This window comes from Colobus angolensis, unplaced genomic scaffold (genome assembly GCF_000951035.1).
Source record: "Colobus angolensis palliatus isolate OR3802 unplaced genomic scaffold, Cang.pa_1.0 Scaffold19, whole genome shotgun sequence".
In the NCBI taxonomy this organism is placed as follows: Eukaryota; Metazoa; Chordata; class Mammalia; order Primates; family Cercopithecidae; genus Colobus; species Colobus angolensis.
The window spans coordinates 5,584,301-5,605,338 of NW_012115043.1; the positions used below are offsets into that span (position 1 = coordinate 5,584,301).

The window sequence follows — 21,038 nt, forward strand, 5'->3', positions numbered from 1 at the left end:
CCAAGGCAATTCAATGGGGAAATGATAGTTTTTGTCAAAAAATGGTTCTGAGATAATTGGATATTTGCGTGCAAATACAGTCAGCCTTCTGTATCTGCAAGTTCTGCCTCCATGGATTAAACCAACCACAGATTGAAAATATTAAAAATAAATAAATACAAATAATATGGTATAATTATTTACATTGCATTTACATTGTATTAGGTATTATAAGTAACCTAGAGATGATTTAACATTTACAGGAGGATGTGCATAGGTTATATGCAAATACCAATCCTCTGTGGATACTGAGGGATGACTGTGGGTGAATGTAGACACTCAACTTATATTCGGCCGTTAACACAAAATGGATAAGATGTCTAAATGTAAGAGCTAGCACACTATAAAAATTGTGGGCCGGCGGTGGCTCACGCTTGTAATCCCAGCACTTTGGGAGGCCAAGGCAGGCGAATCACGAGGTCAGGAGATCGAGACCATCCTGGCTAACACAGTGAAACCCCATCTCTACTAAAAATACAAAAATTAACCAGGCGTGGTGGCAGGCGCCTGTAGTCCCAGCTATTTGGGAGAGTGACGCAGGAGAATGGCGTGAACCTGGGAGGCAGAGATTGCAGTGAGCCGAGATTGCACCATTGCACTCCAGCCTGGGCGACAGAGTGAGAGTCGTCTCAAAAAAAAAAAAAAAAAAAAATTGTGGGCCAGGCGTGGTGGCTCATGCCTGTAATCTCAGAACTTTGGGAGGCTGAGGCGGGCAGATCGCCTGAGGTCAGGAGTTTGAGACCAGCGTGGCTAACATGGTGAGACCCCTGTTTCTACTAAAAATACAAAAAATTAGCCAGGCGTGGTGGTACATTCCTGTAATCCCAGCTACTCAGGAGGCTGAGGTAGGAGAATCGCTTGAACCCAGGAGGTGGAGGTTGTGGTGAGCTGGGATCGCACCATTGCACGCCAGCTTGGGCAACAAGAGCAAAACTCTGTCTCAAAAAAAAAAAAAGGAAGAAAATATAGGAAGAAAATCTTTTAAGACCTTGAATTAAGCCAAGAATTCTTAGGTATGATACCAGAAACAGTCTATAAAAGGAAAATTTGATAGGTTAGGCATTACCAAAATTCAAGACTTGTGCTCCAAAAATGAAAATGTAAGAAAATGAAAAGCCACAGACTGGGGAAAAGATACGCAAATTCTGTATTTAGTAAATGACTTGAATCCATAATATACAAATAACTCACACAGCTCAATAATAAGATAACCCAAGTAAAAAGTAGTTCTAAATAGATATTCACCAAAGAAGAGATACGAATGGCTGAAAATCACATGAAACATGCTCAACATAATTAGTTATTAGGCGTTAATTGTATTCAAAGCCACAGTGAAATCCCATTTCACACTCACTAGAGGAATGGCTGTAATCCAAAAGATGACAAGTGGAGGGGATGTGGAGAAATGGGAACCCTCATACTTCTTTGGTGGGAATGTTAAATGGTACAGCCCCTTTGGAAAACAGTCTGGCAGCTTCTTTAAAAGCTAAGCATTAATTTAACATATGACCCAGCAGTTTCACTCTAAATAATCTACCCAAGAGAAATGAAAACATAGCCTACACAAAGATTTTATGTGAATATTCATAACATTGCTTATAAAAGCCAAAAAATGGAAACAACCCAAATTTCCATCAGCTGGAAAATAGGTAAAATGTGTTATACAGTGGAATATAATTGAGCAATACAAAAGAATGAAATACTGATACATGCCTTAAAAAATTGAACCAGCCGGGCCTGGTGGTTCACGCCTTTAATCCCAGCACTTTGGGAGGCCGAGGCGGGCAGATCATGAGGTCAGGAGATTGAGATCCTGTTGAAACCCTGTCTCTACTAAAAATACAAAAAATTAGCCAGGCGTGGTGGCAGGCACCTGTAGTCCCAGCTACTCGGGAGGCTGAGGCAGGAGAATGGCGTGAACCTAGGAGGCGGAGGTTGCGCTGAGCCGAGATCATGCCACTGCACTCCAGCCTGGGCGACAGAGCGAGACTCCATCTCAAAAAGAAAAAAAAAAAAAATTGATGAACCTCAAATTCATCAAATTGAGGTGATGAATTAAGCCAGATTTTAAAAGACCAAATATTATATGAATCCATTGTATGAATCCATTGATATGAAATGTCCAGAAAAGGCAAATCTGTAGACACAGTATATTAGTGGTTGCCTGGTGTTAGGAAGGCAATGGAGATAAACTGTAAATGGATATGAGATATCTTACTGGGGTGGTAAAAACTTTCTAAAATTAGAAACGTTCTAAAACTTGGTAAATTTACTACAAAGATTATTGAATTGTAGACTTAATATGAGTGAATGTTATAACATGAAAATTAAGCCCCAATAAGGTTTCTTTTTAAATTAAGCATATTTTCTGACCACAATAGAATTCAATTACAAATCACTAAGAATAAGTAAGAGATCAAGAAAAACCTGAACACACTTCCAAATAATTTGAATCAAAGATAAAATCATAAAGGAAATTATTTTAATGTTTGAGTGGAATGAACAAAAATATATCAAAATTTGTCAGATACAACTAAGAGGTGCTTAGAGGTTAACTTACAGCTTTTTTTTTTTTTTTTTTTTTTTTTTTTTGAGGCGGAGTCTCACTCTGTCGCCCGGACTGGAGTGCAGTGGCCAGATCTCAGCTCACTGCAAGCTCCGCCTCCCGGGTTTATGCCATTCTCGTGCCTCAGCCTCCCGAGTAGCCGGGACTACAGGCGCCCGCCACCTCGCCCGGCTAGTTTTTTTTGTATTTTTAGTAGAGACGGGGTTTCACCGTGTTAGCCAGGATGGTCTCGATCTCCTGACCTCGTGATCCGCCCGTCTCGGCCTCCCAAAGTGCTGGGATTACAGGCTTGAGCCACCGCGCCCGGCCAACTTACAGCTTTAAATGCTGTAGTTAGAAGTGATTTAAAATTAATGATTTATGGTTCTACCTTAAGAAACTAGAAAAAAAGAACAAAGTAAGCTCAAAGTAAGTAGGAAGAAGGAAGTAATAAAGATGGAGCAGAAATCAGTAAAACTGAAAAGATGGAAAGAATAAGAATGTCAATAAAACCAAAAGCTAGACTGATCTAGAAAAAGAGAACACAATCACTAATGTCAGAAAAATCCCACCTAAAGATGAAAATAAATAATATTTTTTAAAGCCTAGCATAGGCATGTCTCATTTATTGTGCTTGCTTTACTGCACTACACAAATATCATGCTTTTTACAAATTGAAGGTTCGTGGCAACCCTGTGTTGAGCAAGTCAATTGGTGTCATTTTCCAACAGCATGTGCTTACTTCATGTCTCTGTGTCACATTTCAGTAATTCTTGCAATATTTCAAACTTTTTCATTATTATATCTGTTATGGTGACTTGTGATCAATGATCCTTGATGTTATTATTGTAATAGTTTTGAGACACCATGACCTGTTCCCATATAAGATGGTAAACTTAATCGATAAATGTTGTGTGATTTCTGACTGTCCACCAAATGGCCATTCTCCTGACTCTCTCCCTCTCCTCAGGCCTTCCTATTCCTTGAGACACAACAATATTGAAATTAAGCCAATTAGTAACCCTACAGTGGCCTCTAAGTGTTCACATGAAAGGAAGAGTCACACATTTTTCACTGTAAATCAAAAGTTAGAAATGATTAAGCTTAGTGAGGAAGGCATGTCAAAAGCCAAGAAAGACCGAAAGTGAGGTCTTCTGCACCAAACAGCCAAGTTGTGAATGCACAGGGAAAGTTCTTGAAGGAAATTAAAAGTGACATGAGTGATAGGACAGCAAAACAGTGTTATTGCCCAAAAGGAGAAAGTTTGAGTGGTCTGGATAGATCAAATCAGCCACAATATTCCCTTAAGATAAAGCCTAATCCAGAGCAAGGCCCTAACTCTCTTCAGTTCTATGAAGGCTGAGGAAGCTGCAGAAGAAAAGTTTGAAGCCAGCAGAGGTTGGCTCATGAGGTTTAAAGAAAGAAGCTGTCTCTGTAACATAAAAGTGCAGGATGAAGCAAGGACTAATATAGAAGATGTAGCTAATTATCCACAAGATCTATGTAAGGTCACTGATGAAGGTGGCTACACTAAACAACATTTCCAATGCAGATGAAACAGCCGTGTATTGGAAGAAGATGTCCATCTAGAACTTTGATGGCAAGAGAGGAAAAGTCAGTGCTTGGCTTCCAGGCTTCAAAGGACAGGCTGACTCTCTTGTTAGGGAGTAGTGTAGCTGGCGGTGTTAAATTAAGGCAATGCTCATCTACCATTCTGAAAATCCTAGAATTTGCTAAAGGTACTCTGCCTGTGCTCTGTAAATGGAACAGAAAACCTGGATGACAGCACATCTGTTTACAGCATGGTTTACTGAATGTTTTAAACCCATTGTTGAGACCTACTGCTCAGAAAAAAATATTTATTTCAAAATATTACTGCTCATTGACAATGCACCTAGTCACGCAAGAGCTCCAATAGAAAAGCAGTCACCAGGTGCAGTGGCTCATGCCTGTAATTCCAGCACTTTGGAAGGCTGAGACAGGCGGATCCCTTGAGCTCAGAAATTTGAGACCAGCCTGGGCAACATGGCAAAACCCTGTCTCTACAAAAAATCAGCCGGTGTGGTGGCACACGCCTGTGGTCCCAGCTACTCAGGAAGCGGAGGTGGGAGAATCGCTTGAATCTGGGAGGCAGAGGTTGCACTGGGCCAAGATCGCTGTCTGTACTCCAGCCTGGCTGACAGAATTGAACCCCCATCTTCAAAAAAAACCGAAATGTCAAGGAGTCAAGTTGAATGATGAAAAAAGAAATGTCAAGGAGATTTATTGTTTTCATGCTAGTATTCATTCTGCAGCCCATGGATCAAGGAGTCATTTTTACTTTTAACTTAGTATTTAAGAAATACATTTCATAAAGTTATAGCCACAATAAGATAGTGATTCCTGTGATGGATCTGGGCAAAATAAATTGAAAACCTTCTGGAAAGGATTCTCTTCTAGATGCCATTAATGGCATTCATAATTCATAGGAGGAGATCAAAATAGCAACATTACTGGAGTTTGGAAGAAATAGATTCCAATTCTCAAGGATGATTTTGAGGGGTTCAAGACTTCAGTGGAGGAATTACACAGATATGGTGAAAATAGCAAAACCCTAAAATTAGAAGTGGAGCCTTGAAGATGTGACTTAGTTGCTGCAATCACATAATAAAACTTGAAGGGATGAGGAGCTGCTTCTTATGAATGAGCAAAGAAAGTTGTCAAACAGTATCACATGCTACAGAGAAATCTTTCTTGAAGAGTCAATGCAGCAAACCTCATTATTGTCCTCTTTTTTACCACAGCCACTCAACCTTCAGCAGCCACCACCCTATTCAGTCACCAGCCATTAACATCCAGGCAAAACCCTCAACCAGCAAAACGATTACCACTTGCTGAAGGTTCACATGATTGTTAGCAATTTTTAGTAATAAGGTATTTTTAAATTTATGGCATTTTTTAGACATAATGCTGTTGTACAGTAGACTTCAGTGTAGTGTGAACAACTTTTATATGCACTGGGAAATAAGTTTGTGGTTTGCTTTACTGTGACATTTGCTTTGTTGAATTGGTCTGGAACTGAACCTGCCATACCTCCAAGGTATGTCTGTACAGTGCCTTCATTGAAGACACTAAATAAATGGTTATTGTTGCTATTCTCAATGAAATTCAGTCTCATTAATTTTTCTGCATATAAATAATTTAATGTCTCTCAATGTAAAATTCTTTTTTATAATTTCAAACATGCATAATCTGTATTTTAATTAGAAAAATTCAACTATTTGACTTATTTTTTATACTAAGTAATTCTTTTATGGATAAACAGCAACAAGACCTCTGGTTCAGGATGTTAAAATACACATCTGTATTCCCTCCTCCTCAAAATCCCATTAAAGTGACAGAAAAATAGATATAATAAATCCATCAAAGCAATGAAAGAAGAAAAGTATGCCATCAGGAGATGAGAAATTTTCATACCTTAAAATGAGAAAGCAAATGAAACTGGATTGATGGAAATGCCTGAATACAGAAAGTATAGCCTCCAAAGTAGTAATAAGAGAGATCAGCTACCAAGATGAGAAGTGTTCTTGTGAATGAAGCCCAGGTGAGCAGGCAGAAGTATAAAATTACACAGCCAGGTAATTAAATTAAAAGACTACTTAGGGAATAGTTCAGCTAGGCATTGTTTTTCCTCTTACAGGAGTAGTTGTGAAAATGAAATACTTCAGCTCACAAAGGTATGAAATCTTTAAGTACTAAGAGTGAAGGAGAGATACCAAGGACAGGTATTGAGATGAGAAAGAAAGTAGGGTTAAAAGTAATTCCAAAATTTCATTATTAGTCCAGATTTTTTTTAAGGAAGCCCCACTCTACTTAAAATATACTGAAGTATCCACCAACCAAAGTAAAACCATCCTTTGTTTGGTCACCCTGTACATTCTCTTTCAATTCCCCATCCAAGCACTCTAAAGGGTGACCTGCTTGCAGACATGCTCACATTGAGCTCTGTCATTCAAGAGAGAGTCTGAGTTCAAGACCAGCCTGGGTAACATGGCAAAACCCCATCTCTAGAAAATAAAAAATTAGCCAGGGGTGGTGGTGCATGCCTGTGGTCCCAGCTACTTGGGAGACTGAGGTGGGAAGATTGCTTGAGCTCTGGAGGTGGAGGTTGCAGTGAGCCGTGATTGTGCCGCTGTCCTCCAGCCTGAATGACAGAGCAAAACCTTACCTCAAAAAAAAAATGTTTAATGTTATAAAAAATAAAATTAAAAAAAGATGAAATAGAAGAAAACTTAGTTAACTTGATAAAGTATCAAAAAACTATAGTAAACACCATCCCTAACAGTGAAATGTCATAAATATTTCTTTTAAAGTCAGGATTGGGCCAGGCATGGTGGCTCACACCTGTAATCCTAGCACTTTGGGAGGCCGAGGTGGGCAAATCACGAGGTCAGGAGATCGAGACCATCCTGGCTAATACGGTGAAGCTCCATCTCTACTAAAAATACAAAAAGTTAGCTGGGCATGGTGGCATGCGCCTGTAGTCCCAGCTACCCAGGAGGCTGAGGCAGGAGAATCACTTGAACCTGGGAGGTGGAGGACAGAGGTTGCAGGCAGCTGAGATGACGCCACTGCACTCCAGCCTGGGTGACAGAGCTAGACTCTGTCTCAAAATAATAATAATAAAATAATAAATAAAGTCAGGATCAAGGGAAGGAAGCATGCTAAACACCTGTGCCAGCCACCCAACAGCATTCTGGATTCTAACAATACCAGAAGGCAAGGAAAAGAAGTGAGAGATAAAGGCCAGGCATAGTGGCTCATGCTTGTAATCCCAGCACTTTGGGAGGCCGAGGCAGGCATATCACTTGAGTCTAGAAGTTCAAGACCAGCCTGGGCAACATGGTGAAATGCTGTCTCTGCTAAAAAAACAAAAAATTAGCCAGGCATGGTGGTGTGCACCTATAGTCCCAGCTACTTGGAAGGCTGAGGTGGGAGGATCACCTGAGCCTGAGAAGTCCAGCCTGGGTGACATAGTGAAACTGTCTCAAAACAAAAAATGATAGATAAAATGTTGTAAAATAATTTAATAAAACTTGATATTCTCATAAATGAGGTTATCTACTACCACTGAAAAAACTGTTTGAACTGGTAAGGTGGCTAGAAACAACATAAACATTTGTAAAACAACTTTCCTGGATATGACAGTAACCAGTTAGAAAAGTAATGGAAAAATATGAGCTAATTCACTAGAACACAAACATGAAATGTCTAGAAGTAAACATAACATCAAGTATATAATACCTACATGAATAAAACTATAATACTTTACTGAAGGACATAATTTACTGATGGATTCAGTCTTGTAAAGGTTTCAGTTCTAACCAAATTAGGGTAGTCTAAAAATACAAGAAAAAAAAGGCAAACCAAATACCTGGTGACTAAATAATACAAATCATAATTAGCTGCTTTAAAATTGATAGAGAAGATACATGAGAATAATCAAGAAAATTTTGAAAAAGAAAAGTATGAGACCAGGTGCTGTGGCTCATGCCTGTAATCCCAGCACTTTGGGAGGCCGAGGCGGGCAGATCACTTAAGGTCAGGAATTCAAAACCAGCCTGGCCAACATGGTGAAACCCCCCATCTCTACTACACATACAAAAATTAGCTGGACCTGGTGGTGGGCGCCTGTAATCCCAGCTATTCAGGAGGCTGAGGCACAAGAATAGCTTTAACCCAGGAGGCGGAGGTTGCGCTGAGCCGAGATCATGCCACTGCACTCCAGCCTGGGCTTCAGACCGAAATTCTGTCTTTGAAAAAAAAAGATAAGAGACTGCGCCAAAACTAACAAAACTAATGCTAAAACTATAAAACAGTTTGCTAATCAATGCAAAACAGATAAATGGACCAGTGGAATGGAGAAAAGTCCAGAAATAAAACTGTCTATGTACATAGAAGTTTGGGGTATGAAAAAATAGCATTTAACATCAGTGGGAAATGAGACTATTAAGTAAATGTATTGGTACACTTAGCTATCCACTTGAGGAAAAGATTCCTGCCCTTCACGGAACAAAAAAAATAATAATCCTAGATAGATTAGATATTTAAGTGCAAAATTTTAAAAAGATTTTTTTCTCATTTAGGAGTGGAGAAATACTTCATTAGGAAGATACAGACCTTGGAACCCATAAAGGATGAAAATATTTTACTACATAAAAATGTTAAAGCCCAGCCAGGCATGGTGGCTCAGGCCTGTAATCCCAGCACTTTGGGAGGCCAAGGCAGGTGGATCACTTGAGGTCAGAAGTGAAGACTAGCCTGGCCAGCATGGCGAAACCCTGTCTCTACCAACAGTACAAAAATTAGCCAGGCACAGTGACACACACCTGTAATCCCAGCCACTGGGAGCAATCCTCCCAGACAGGAGGATTGTTTGAGCCTGGGAGACAGAGGGTGCAGTGAGCTGAGATTGCCCATTGTACTCCAGCCTGGACAGCAGAGTGGACCCTGTCTCAAAAAAAATACTTTTACCCTATATGATTAAAAATAACAATATGCGCACACATGACTAGAAAAGTAGGTTGTATTACCTGAGTAGTAGAATTACAGGTATTAAATTTTTTTCATATAAAAATCTACAGCTACCAAATTTTCTCATGTATTTTTAATATAACCAGAAAAAATTTAACTTTTTAACTTCAGTGTTCTCAAAAATGAAAAGTAGAAATATAGATATCTTTGAAACCTGGGTTACTGTGGAAAAGAATAAAACATAATTCTAGTGGTTTCATATTTGGGTGATACTTTGTCAGAGAGGAAATTTATCAATAAATGGAGATTAAAAGTCAACAAGGTTTACCTTACTAACTAGTATATACTTCACTGTAACCAAAAAATGATTTCTTAAAAATTGAACTGCAGCACATTTGTCCAAATGAGCATGCCTTTATAAAATTGGTTGTTTTTTTCTCTAGATGTTGTAATATTAGTTCAGCTGATCATCTGGGTAGTTAGGTGATAAGTATTTTTTCTGCCTTAGAAGTGACTTTTTAATTAACTACCTTTAAATGTATGAAAAATTAAGCTTATAATTATGTCCTTAGGATCAAAGTTCTGATCGTACCAGTCTTTCTTCAGTGGGAGCCCAGGATTCTGAATCTACCTCTTTAACAGATGAAGATGTCTGCCATGAGTTGGACGGAGCTACCTCCTCTCAAGAGACCAGTGCTACTTCAGGGACTAAGAGAATTGATCTCAGCCGAATAAGCCTGGAAAGTTCTGCGTCCTTGGAAGGTTTGTCCAAACAGTTCTGTCACGCTGCATTTGATTTGTAGTTTCATTTGAATTGTGACACTTTCACTTTTTTTTATGATTTAGTGTTGTTTTTTAATTTTGTAAACAATTTGTATAGTTCCAGAGTCAAAACAATAAAACCAAGGCGCTTTCACAAAAGTGTAACTTTCATCCCCACTCCCTCATCCTGTTTTCTCCCTATCCCTAGAAGCAACCATTTTTATTCATTTTTGGTTTATCCTTCCATTGTTGCTTTTTTAAAAATATAGGTATAGGTATATATATATATTTTTTTTTTTTCTTATTACTTCCCTGTCTTCTTATTCAAAGGTAACATACTGTCAATACTTTCCTACCCCTTGCTTTTGTCACTTAATATACTCTGAAGATCATTCCATATCATCACATAGCAATGTCCCCCATTCATTTTTTCAGCTATATAGTACAAAATTATAGTTATACATCATGTGTGGATGTATCATAATTTATTGTAGCCATTTCCCTATTAATGGACATTAAGTTTCCAGTTTTTCTAATGCTGTAATGCATATGTGTTATATTTTTACCAGTGTGTCTTTGGAAGATACTTCAGAATTCTTCCTTGAAGTGATATTGCCAAGTTCCCTTCCTCAGGCTATTTTGCATTCCCACTGCCAGTATATGAGAATACATATTTCCCCACAGCCTTGTCAACAAAATACGTTGGCACACTTGGATTTTTACCATCTGATAGGTGAGGAATGTATTTCAGTTTAGTTTTCATTTCTATTTCTCTTATAAATGAAGTTGAGAATCTGTTTAAGGACCATTTGCATTTCTTTTTCTGTGGACTGTCCTTTGCCTACATTTTAATTGTTGGTCCTTTTTTTTAATGTTTTTAGTAGCTTTTTTATATTAGGGAGTTAATCCTTTGTTGCTTATGTAAGTTGCAAGTAGTTTAAGTTTGTTTTTTTGGGTGTTTTTTTTTTGTTTTTTTTCTTTTTGCCGTATGTAAGTTTTAAATTGTATGTCATTGAATGTATCAGTCTTTCCCCTTATTGCTTCTGGATTGTAAGTTGATAGAAAAGGTTTTTCTTTCCTTAAGATGTAAAAGAATCCATCAGTGTTTTCTTCTGATACTTACCTGGTTTCCTTCTTAATATTTTCCGGGGCCAGCAGACTTTTTCTGTAAAGCATTATGTAGTAAATATTTTAGGTTTTGCAGGCCACATACACCTCTGTCACATATTCTTTTTTGTTTTTTTCTTTAACAACTTTTTTAAATGTAAAAGACACTCTTAGCTCAGGGCCATACAAATATGGATTTTACCTCTGATTTAGATATTTGATCCGTATGAAAGTTATCCTGGTTAATGGCATGAAGAATGGATGTAATAGAATATTTGTTTTTCACTTGTATCTTTGCTCTTTTAAAAAGCTTTTATTACGGAAATTTTCAAACATATGCAAAAGTATAAAGAATAGCATAATGAACCCCCATGTATCCATCACCCAACTTCAATAATTATCAACAAATAACCAATCTTACTTTATCTGTTCCTCTTTCTCCTCTGCTGCCAACATTTTCTCCTTCCTCAATGAGTTATTTCAAGCAAATCTCAGACAGTGTATAATTTTATTCATAAACACTTCAATATGTATCTCTAAAGTAAAAGACTTTTATGTTATCTATTTTAAACTATTTAAGTGTAACATATAATGTGTCCTTTTTTTTTTTTAAAGATAGGGTCTCACTCTGTTGCTCAGGCTGGAGTGCAGTGGCACAGTCATGGCTTACTGCAACCGTTATCTCCCATGCTCAAGCCTCAGCATCCCAAGTAGCTGGGACTACAGGCATGCACCAGCACACCCGGCTATTTTTTTGTAGAGATGGAATCTCACTATGTTGCACAGGCTGGTCTCAAACTCCTGGGCTCAAGTTATCCTCCCACATTGGCCTCCCAAAGTGCTGGGATTACAGGTGTGAGCCACTACACTCAGCTATACTTCTATGAATGTAAATACATTTCACAAGTTCAGCACACCTGAGTAACCAGCGCGCAGCTCAAGAAAAAACACTCATAGCATCTAGAACCCTCTCTCATGCCCATGTCTAGTCACTTCTTTCTTTATAGGTAAACATTAACTTCTAACACCATAGATTAACCTGGCTAGTTTTGAACATTTTATGGGCTCATATAGGATGTCTCTTTTTTGAAGTGTTTGTTTTTTGAAAACATAATTATAATACCATCATACTTTTAAGTGATATTTATCATATATATCAAATATTTAGTTTCAAATTTTCATGGTTATAAAGCTCATTTTATAGATGTTTTGTTCACATTGGGATCCATACAGGGTCAGCATTTGCATTTGGCTGATATGTCTATTAACTCTTTTTTGTCTTTACTCCCCTTCCTTTCCTTCTTTTTTCCCCCCTTGCTGTATATTTATGAAGAAATTAGGTGATTAGGCCCACTCCCTTCTTTTTTAACATACAAGAACAGTTCATTGTCTAAGCAAATACCACTAAACTTACAGCCTGATTCACGTGTATTAAAATGAATATTCTATACTGTAGATTAGTTAGATACAAAAGGTAGGCTGCTCAAATAAATGATTGTATTAGTCAAGGCTAATAGAAGGTTTTGGGAAGCAATTTTGAACTAACTGTAGCAGAGGGATTATAGAAGGTTTTGGGAAGAAGCATCAAGGGAAGAACTGCATTTACCACCAGTGCTAAGCATCTTAAAGGACAGCGTGAGATTTCAGCTTGCTTTCTGCCTCTCTAGGCTGTCTCTACATGGTAGGGAGTAGGACCAGTGGTAGTTCTGGACCTTTTGGGTTTTTTTCTTCCTTGTTATTTATTTGCTGAAGCAATCAAGTCTTTAGTTTGGATCATGCTGATTGCATCCCGATGGTGGTGTTTACCATGTTTTCCCATCCCCTCTTATTTCTTGTGGACTTGTAGTTTACACCATTAATTTTTTTGACCTTTGTTTATCATTTATTTTGAGACAATCTCACTCTATCACTCAGGCTGGAGTGCAGTGGCACAGTCATAGCTCACTGCAGCTTCCACCTCCTGGGATCAGTTGATCCTCCCAGCTCAGCTTCCCAGGTAGCTGGGACTACAGGCACACAGTAACATGCCTGGCTACTTTTTTTGTATTTTTTGAAAACACGGGGTTTTCACCATGTTGCCCAGGCTGGTCTCAAACTCCTGATCTACCCGCCTCAGCCTTGCAAAGTGCTGGGATTATAGGCGTGGGCCACCATGCCTGGCCTTTTGATCTTTATCTTTATAAAAATACCAGTCCTCGGCTGGGCACGGTGGCTCACACCTGTAATCCCAGCACTTTGGGAGGCTGAGGTGGGTAGATCATAAGGTCAAGAAATCGAGACCATCCTGGCCAATACGGTGAAACCCCATCTCTACTAAAAATACAAAAAATTAGCTGGGTGTGGTGGCATGCACCTGTAGTCCCAGCTACTTGGGAGGCTGAGGCAGGAGAATCGCTTGAACCCAGGAGGCGGAGGTTGCAGTGAGCCAAGATCACGCCACTGCAGTCCAGCCTGGTAACAGTGAGATTCTGTCTCAAAAAAAAAAAAAACAAAAAAAACTCATTCATAAAATGTAGAAATGACAGAGAAAAAAATTGTGCTGAGAGGATATAACATAGATCACCTCCAGTTTTACTGACAAGATACAATCACTGTCGACAACTGATTTGACCACAAAACTTCCCTTACTTTTTCATTGTTATTGTTTTAATATTTACTAATATCCTATTGTTCTTAAGAATACAATTGGGAATTATTCTCTATTATTTTAAGAGCAAAGAGCAAGATTCATCTTTTTTTTTTTTTTTTTTTTTTTTTTGGAGTCAGGATCTCATTCTGCTGCTCACACTCGCGTTGTAACCTCAAATTTCTGGACTCAAGCAGTCTTCCTACCTCAGTCTCCCAAGTAGCTGTGACTGTAAGCACACACCACCACCTCCAGTTAGTTCTTTATTTTTATTTTTTGTAGGGACAAGGTCTCACTATGTTGCCAAGGCTGGTCTCAAATTCCTGGCCTGAAGCAATCTTCCCACTTTAGCCTCCCAACACGCTGGAATTACGGGCATGAGCCACCATGCCCAGCTATTCTAGTTCTTAAAAGACCCTTACAAGGAGAGAATTGCCACTAAGTCTTTTCATGATTTGAAATAAAAATGAGCTATTTTACACTTTTTAGACCTTGGAACTAAATACTTTTCTGTATTTTAAACATGAAAAAATAGAAACAGCACGATAATAATTACTAATGACTAGAATGCTTTCTCTTCTGTACACGGAGTGCTTAATAAGTCAGTGATGAGTGAACACACCTCAGATGTGGGGATGAGCAGAATTAGAGCACATTTCCTTAGGTTTGTGCTCAAAAGTTCATGCCTTGAAAAAATCTTGTTCATTTTTTGTTTTTCCTAATTACTTTTAATATTTTGACTAGAATAGGTTAACATTTTATATGAGAACTTATGGAAATGAAAGATTCTTATATCCTTTCTCATTAATTTTAATGGTTTCTGTTCTTTGTTTTTCACTAATGAACAGGATCCCTGTCGAAGTTTGCCTTACCTGGGAAATCAGAAGTGACATCTTCCTTCAATGCGAGTAATACAAATATCTTCCAGAACTATGCAATGGAGGTATACTTTTGTGCAAAAGAGAATCTTCATATACTGCTTTATAAAATTCACATTTCTTAAGTATTGGTGATCCCAGGTAGAGTAATAGAAGCTAAATACATAGGCTGGGTGCAGTGGCTCACACCTGTAATCCCAGCACTTTGGGAGGCCAACATGGGGGCATCACCTGAGGTCAGGAGTTCAACACCAGCCTGGCCAATATGGTGAAACCACGTCTCTACTAAAAATACAAAAATCACCCAGGCATGGTGGTGCGCACCTGTAATCCCAGCTACTCAGGAGGCTGAGGCAGGAGAATTACTTAAACCTGGGAGGCAGAGATTGCAGTGAGCTGAGATCGCGCCACTGTGCTGCAGCCTGGACAACAGAGCAAGACTCCCATCTCAAATAAAAGAAAAAATAATGTTAAATATGTAGCACCTGAAATTTCAGAATGTGAATTGCATCTGAGTAAAGTTAAAATTTAGCTTTTGGATGTCCAGTATTTCAGATTATTGAGGTCATACTAATTTATTTCTATTAGGACAGATCTATGCTTACTTTAAGTTTTATCAACCTACAGATGCATTTTAATTTTCAGTATTAGTATTTGGATTTTTTTCATGAATGTTCTCTTTGAGTGTTTATTTCACATAATAACACAATCAGTTTTGCTATGCAAGCATACTTTTTTGGTGAATGTACAGGGAGTAGTTTTGGCATTATGTTGTCAACTTCTTCCACCATGTTTTTCATTCTTTGTGTCAAGTTTGACGTAGATCTCTGCTGGGTATGTGTTTATATCCCACATTCTTACAGTGAAAAAGTTAAACTTTTTCACTTTAAAACTTTTTCCTATTTTTTCAGTAAAAATTGCTTCCAAATACATTTGTGAGTATGGTTGCTATTTTACGTTAATTTGCATAAATCTGGAAAACAAATTTGCATACAGCCAAAACATAGATGATGAACACTAACTTTACAAAGTTTCTGGAGGCTTCGAAAATTTCTATATTTTATTAACATAATGACAGAATTTATAGTTACCTATAGCAATGCTTATTAAACTGTCTTTGTAAAAGACCAGGGTTGTTTTCATTTTGTTTAATTTCTAATCTGTCATAGCTAATGTTCTTAGAAAATACATTGATTACACACTTAGATGTTACTGCAATATCACAGTACTTTAAAAAGTTTATAAATCCTCCTCTCAATTTCTTATTTATCTCATCACAATCCAGTAAGTATTTGTAGACCAGCACTGGTCTGGCAACCATGCTTTGAGTAACACTGATTTGTAATATGTAATTACAAATGCCTGTTTGGGGTATTAACAAATTAGTGATTGAGTTGACTTTTCCATTAATAAAACCACAGCAAATTTTACTCTGATTTGTAATGAAAAAAATCCTCACTTAAAAGCAAAAAAAGCCTCCCTTTCAGGCAAAAATTCTAGAATAGATTTAGCGGAAATAGTTAAAGACGATTATAGTATATAATACACTGATGTAATCGAGTGCTTGTGTATAGCATCTGAATCCTTCTGAGTTTTGATTTTCCAATGGATTTATGACTTGAAATGGTTTTTAATTAATAATCTGAATTAACCAGCTTTCTTTATAAAGTGCTGTCTTCTCCCATAGGTTCTCATCTCAAGTTGCTCTCGGTGTAGAACTTGTGATTGTCTTGTCCATGATGAGGAAATCATGGCTGGCTGGACAGCAGATGATTCAAATCTCAATACTACATGCCCATTCTGTGGCAATATCTTCTTACCCTTTCTGAATATAGAAATAAGAGATTTAAGACGACCTGGAAGGTAATGATATTTTTTTTCCTTCATGTTTAAGGATCATGTTCCCTATAATATCTCTTTTCTCAAAAAGTTCCTTTGATTCACATTACAGATACTTTCTAAAGTCAAGCCCATCAACAGAAAATATGCACTTTCCATCCTCCATTTCAAGTCAGATGAGGCAGTCTTGCATTTCAACATCAGCCTCTGGTCTTGACACATCTGCTGTCTCTGTTCAAGGGAACTTTGATCTAAATAGGTAATTATGATTATGTGGAACTATATTTTAACAACATATATTTATGCATATTTTAGAAGTATGACAGAAAAATTAGTTGACCATTTCCAGGTTTAAATTCCTAATCTTAAATTCTTACTCTTAAAACAGTGTTAAAATTCTCTAATCACATAAATGTTTAAATATGTAGTTATATATTATGCTTTATTAATCCCCAGAGTTTAAGCTGTATGTATGTATAATATTTACTAGTATTTTAAAGGTAAAAAAAAAAATACACTTGAAGTTTATAATGACCATCATTTCCTTGTCTCTGTCTCTTTAGGAATTAAGTCAATACTACTACTTTTTAATATTTTCTACCTAGGAATATTTAATAATCTAGAACATGTTTGGAGCTGATATAGGAGCTGTGAAATTAAACTAAAATTTATATAGTAAGCCTAATATAAGTAAATCTACACTTAAAACTGATGCAGAAATCAATTCCATTTTGCGTAAGTGCCAAATAAGCCATATATAGCCGGACAGATGAAACCATATTGGTAGCTTCATGTGTCAAAAAATGCCTGTATAGTACTGGCAGGCTAATGTGACCTGTTTGATCTTGATTACTTAAGCAGTAAAACCAAAAATCTGTTTGTGCACCTTCTTTCATCATAGATCTATTGTAGCCCTTATCTTTTTCTCCTTCTGGTTTGTGACTCCTGAAGGAATATGTGCCTATTTTCTCTGCTTTCTATCCCCATGGTCTAGTGTGCTTTCTGCTGTATAGAAGTCTACTAAAGGGTTTGAATACATAAATGAATCTTAAATATTTAAAGTTGACTTGATAAAAAAGGAAATTTATCATGACTATACTACTTAAAAATATATCCTATTTCCCAGCTGAAGCCTGAGTAGCATTTCCTTTTGTTCATGTTGCCATGTCTAGCTCTGATTCTTTTTTTTTTTTTTTTTTTTTTTTTTTTTTTTTTTTTTGAGGCAGAGTCTCACCCTGTTACCCAGACTGGAGTACAGTGGTGCAATCTTGGCTCACTGCAACGTCTGCCTCCCAAGTTTAAATAATGCTTCTGCCTTGGCCTCCCAAGTAGCTGGGATTACAGGCACCCGCCATCACACCTGGCTAATTTTTCTATTTTTAGGAGAGACAGCGTTTCACCATGTTGGCCAAGCCACTCTCGAACTCCTGAGCTCAGGCAATCCACCCACCTCAGCCTCCCAAAGTGCTGGCATTACAGGCGTGAGCCACCTCGTCTGACCGTCTAGCTCTGATTCGAAAGAGAAGAACAGGGCCAGGCGTGGTGGCCCACCCTTGTAATTCCAGCACTTTGGGAGGCTGAGGTGGGCAGATGGCTTGAGCCTGGGAGTTCAAGACCAGCCTGGACAACCTGGCGAAACCCCATCTCTACTAAAAATACAAAAATTAGCCAGGCATGGTGGCATGCGCTTATAGTCCCAGCCACTCGGGAGGCTGAGGTGGGAGGATCACTTGAGCCCAGGAGACGGAGGTTGCAGTTAGCCAAGATCACACCACTGCAGTCCAGCCTGGGTGACAGAGCAAGACCTTGTCTAAAAAAAGAGAGAGAGAGAGAACACGATCCTTGTCGACAAAGTAAAGTAAATCTAGACACTGATATGCTTTTTTCTTTTCTCAATGCCCAAGCAAATCTAAACTGCAGGAAAATTTTTGTGCCCGAAGTATTCAGATCCCTGCTAATAGATCAAAAACAGCTATGTCAAAATGTCCGATATTTCCAATGGCCAGGAGTATTAGTACTTCTGGCCCCTTGGATAAGGAAGATACTGGAAGACAGAAGCTCATTTCTACAGGCAGCCTGCCAGCTACTTTACAAGGAGCTACAGTATGTATTTTGTTGTATTTTTATTTGGAAATTGATCACTTACATATGATTTTGTTCCCCTTGTCCTAAGTAGTCTTATTAGCTTTATTATTGCCAAGAAGAGTCTCTTATCCAATGATACAATTATATTACTTTTCTACTCATATGGGAATCATTGAATTTTTTAATGGCTTAGTATTATTTTGCATTTGCCATTTATGGTTTTTATTTATTCAACAGGATTCTTTAGGTTTAGAATGGCAGCTTCCAAGTCCCGATCCTGTCACTGTTCCATATCTTAGTCCTTTAGTGGTATGGAAGGAACTTGAAAGCTTATTGGAAAATGAAGGTGATCATGCAATAACAGTGGCAGACTTTGTGGACCATCATCCAATTGTTTTTTGGAACCTGGTATGGTATTTCAGGCGTCTTGACTTGCCGAGTAACTTACCTGGATTGATTCTTTCTTCTGAGCACTGTAACAAGTATTCAAAGGTATGAGACTAAAAATTAAAAGGCAATGAGTGCTTCTGTCACCACTGTAATGTTTGCATATTCCTAATGATTAAAAAGTAAGGTTTGTTTTTATGCTGAACTTCTTTTATTTTACTTTTTGAGACGGAGTCTCACTCTTTCACCAGGCTGGAGGGCAGTGGCACTATCTCGGCTCACTGCAACCTCCAGCTCCAGGGTTCAAGCAATTCTCCTGCCTCAGCCTCCCAAGTAGCTGGGATTACAGCCACGCGCCACCATGCCCAGCTAATTTTTGTATTTTTAGTAGAGATGGGGTTTCACCATGTTGGCCAGGATGGTCTCGATCTCTTGACCTCATGATCCACCTACCTCGGCTTCCCAAAGTGTTGGGATTACAGGCGTGAGCCACCACGCCCAGCCTATGCTAAATATTTTTAATAGCCATCTGGATCATTAGATAAATAGAATTGTTTTAGTTGTATTTACAAATAATATTTTCTTCTTACAGGCTGGCAGTAAGAGTTTTTTGTTTTTGTTTTTGGTTTCTTTTTTGCCTTCTAAAATTTACATTAAACGTACTTGAATTTTTGCTATTGCTTCAAGAATAAACTGGAAATGACTCTTAGGAGGCAGATTTGTGAGTTAAGCCCGCTTGCATCTTGTATTTCCTTCAAAGCAAGCCTATTTTTTTTTTTTTTTTTTTTTTTTTTGACACAAGGTGTCACCCTGTCACCCAGGCTGGAGTGCAGTGGTGTGGTCATGGCTCACTGTGACCTCTAACCCCTGGGCTCAAGTGACCCTCCTGTGTCAGCCTCCCAAAGTGCTGGGGTTATAGGCAGGAGCCACTGTGTCCAGCCCAAGCCTAACACTTTTTTAGGAGGATATCTGTACAGCAGTCCCTCCTTACTCACGGTTTTCCTTTCTGAGGTTTCAGTTACCCATGGTAACTGTGGTCTCAAAATATTAAATGGAAACTTCCAGAAAGAAACACTTCATAAGTTTTAAATTGCATGCTGTTCTGAGTAGCATGATGAAATCTGGTATTGTCCCATCTGGGATGTGAATCATCCCTTTGTTCAGTGTATCCACGCTGTGTATGCTGCCTGCCTGTTCATCTTTGAGTAGCCATCTCTGTTAGCAGACCGACTGTGATGGTATCACAGCGCTTGTGTTCATGTAACTCCTATTTTACTTAATGGCCCCAAAGCACAAAGCAGTGATGCTGGCATATTGTTTTAATTGTTCTATTTTATTATTAGTTATTGTTTATTTCTTATTGTGCCTCATTTATAAATTAAATGTAAGTATAAATATCATAAGTATGTATGTATAGGGAAATACAGTATATATAGGGTTCAGTACTATCTGCAGTTATAGGTATCCATTGGGGGTCTTGGAATATAGCCCCTGAGGATAAAGGGGGACTGTTGAAATTCATATTGCAATCATGTGCTACCACTCTTGTCATTCCTTTACCCTGATGTTTTTGTTTAACATTTAGGCAATTTGTTTGCTATATGTTCATTTGTATTTTTGGTATGTTGTTTTATAAAAGTGCCTTTACTTTTTCATATACTGCCACTTCCACTAAATGGTGGTCTCTAAGTTCAGGAACCTTGCCTTCTCTCTTCTTGTGCTGCATGCCTGTGATTGTGCATGTGCTTTGGATTTTCACTACATCATAATGAGTGACAAAGATGTGAACTCAGCGTTATCTGGACCAGGGTTTTGGATGATATAGAATGGGACTCCTGGATTTATCTTTCTGTGACTTTCAATCATGAGCAAGAGGAGCAAGATGAGTTCTTCTTGGTACCCTTTCTCACTGATCTCAAGTACTTTGTTATATCTGATCTTTAGAGATCATTAGCTTTTCCACACAGCCCATCTTCCTGTAGTAGATATCAAATGTATGTAAATCAGTCTTTTTCTGTTCTCTTTTCTCTCTCGCACATACACATCCTAAAAAATATAAGAGTTTCATAAAATACTTATAAAAAATTATCATATAAGGATCATTAGGCCGGGCGCGGTGGCTCAAGCCTGTAATCCCAGCACTTTGGGAGGCCGAGACGGGCGGATCACTAGGTCAGGAGATCGAGACCATCCTGGCTAACACTGTGAAACCCCGTCTCTACTAAAAAATACAAAAAACTAGCCGGCCGAGGTGGCG

General features: G+C 38.2%; 1 protein-coding gene across 1 annotated transcript in view; it reads left to right on the forward strand.

Moving 5' to 3' along the window:
• Window positions 1-21,038, forward strand: part of DENND4A (DENN/MADD domain containing 4A) — a 102,619-nt gene that overhangs the window by 75,126 nt on the left and 6,455 nt on the right. Inside the window, exons 23-28 of the mRNA XM_011940384.1 lie at window positions 9,670-9,859; window positions 14,441-14,535; window positions 16,158-16,333; window positions 16,422-16,568; window positions 18,214-18,412; window positions 18,632-18,886. Coding sequence (XP_011795774.1) covers window positions 9,670-9,859; window positions 14,441-14,535; window positions 16,158-16,333; window positions 16,422-16,568; window positions 18,214-18,412; window positions 18,632-18,886 — 1,062 coding nt within the window. The remainder of the gene's footprint in view (window positions 1-9,669; window positions 9,860-14,440; window positions 14,536-16,157; window positions 16,334-16,421; window positions 16,569-18,213; window positions 18,413-18,631; window positions 18,887-21,038) is intronic.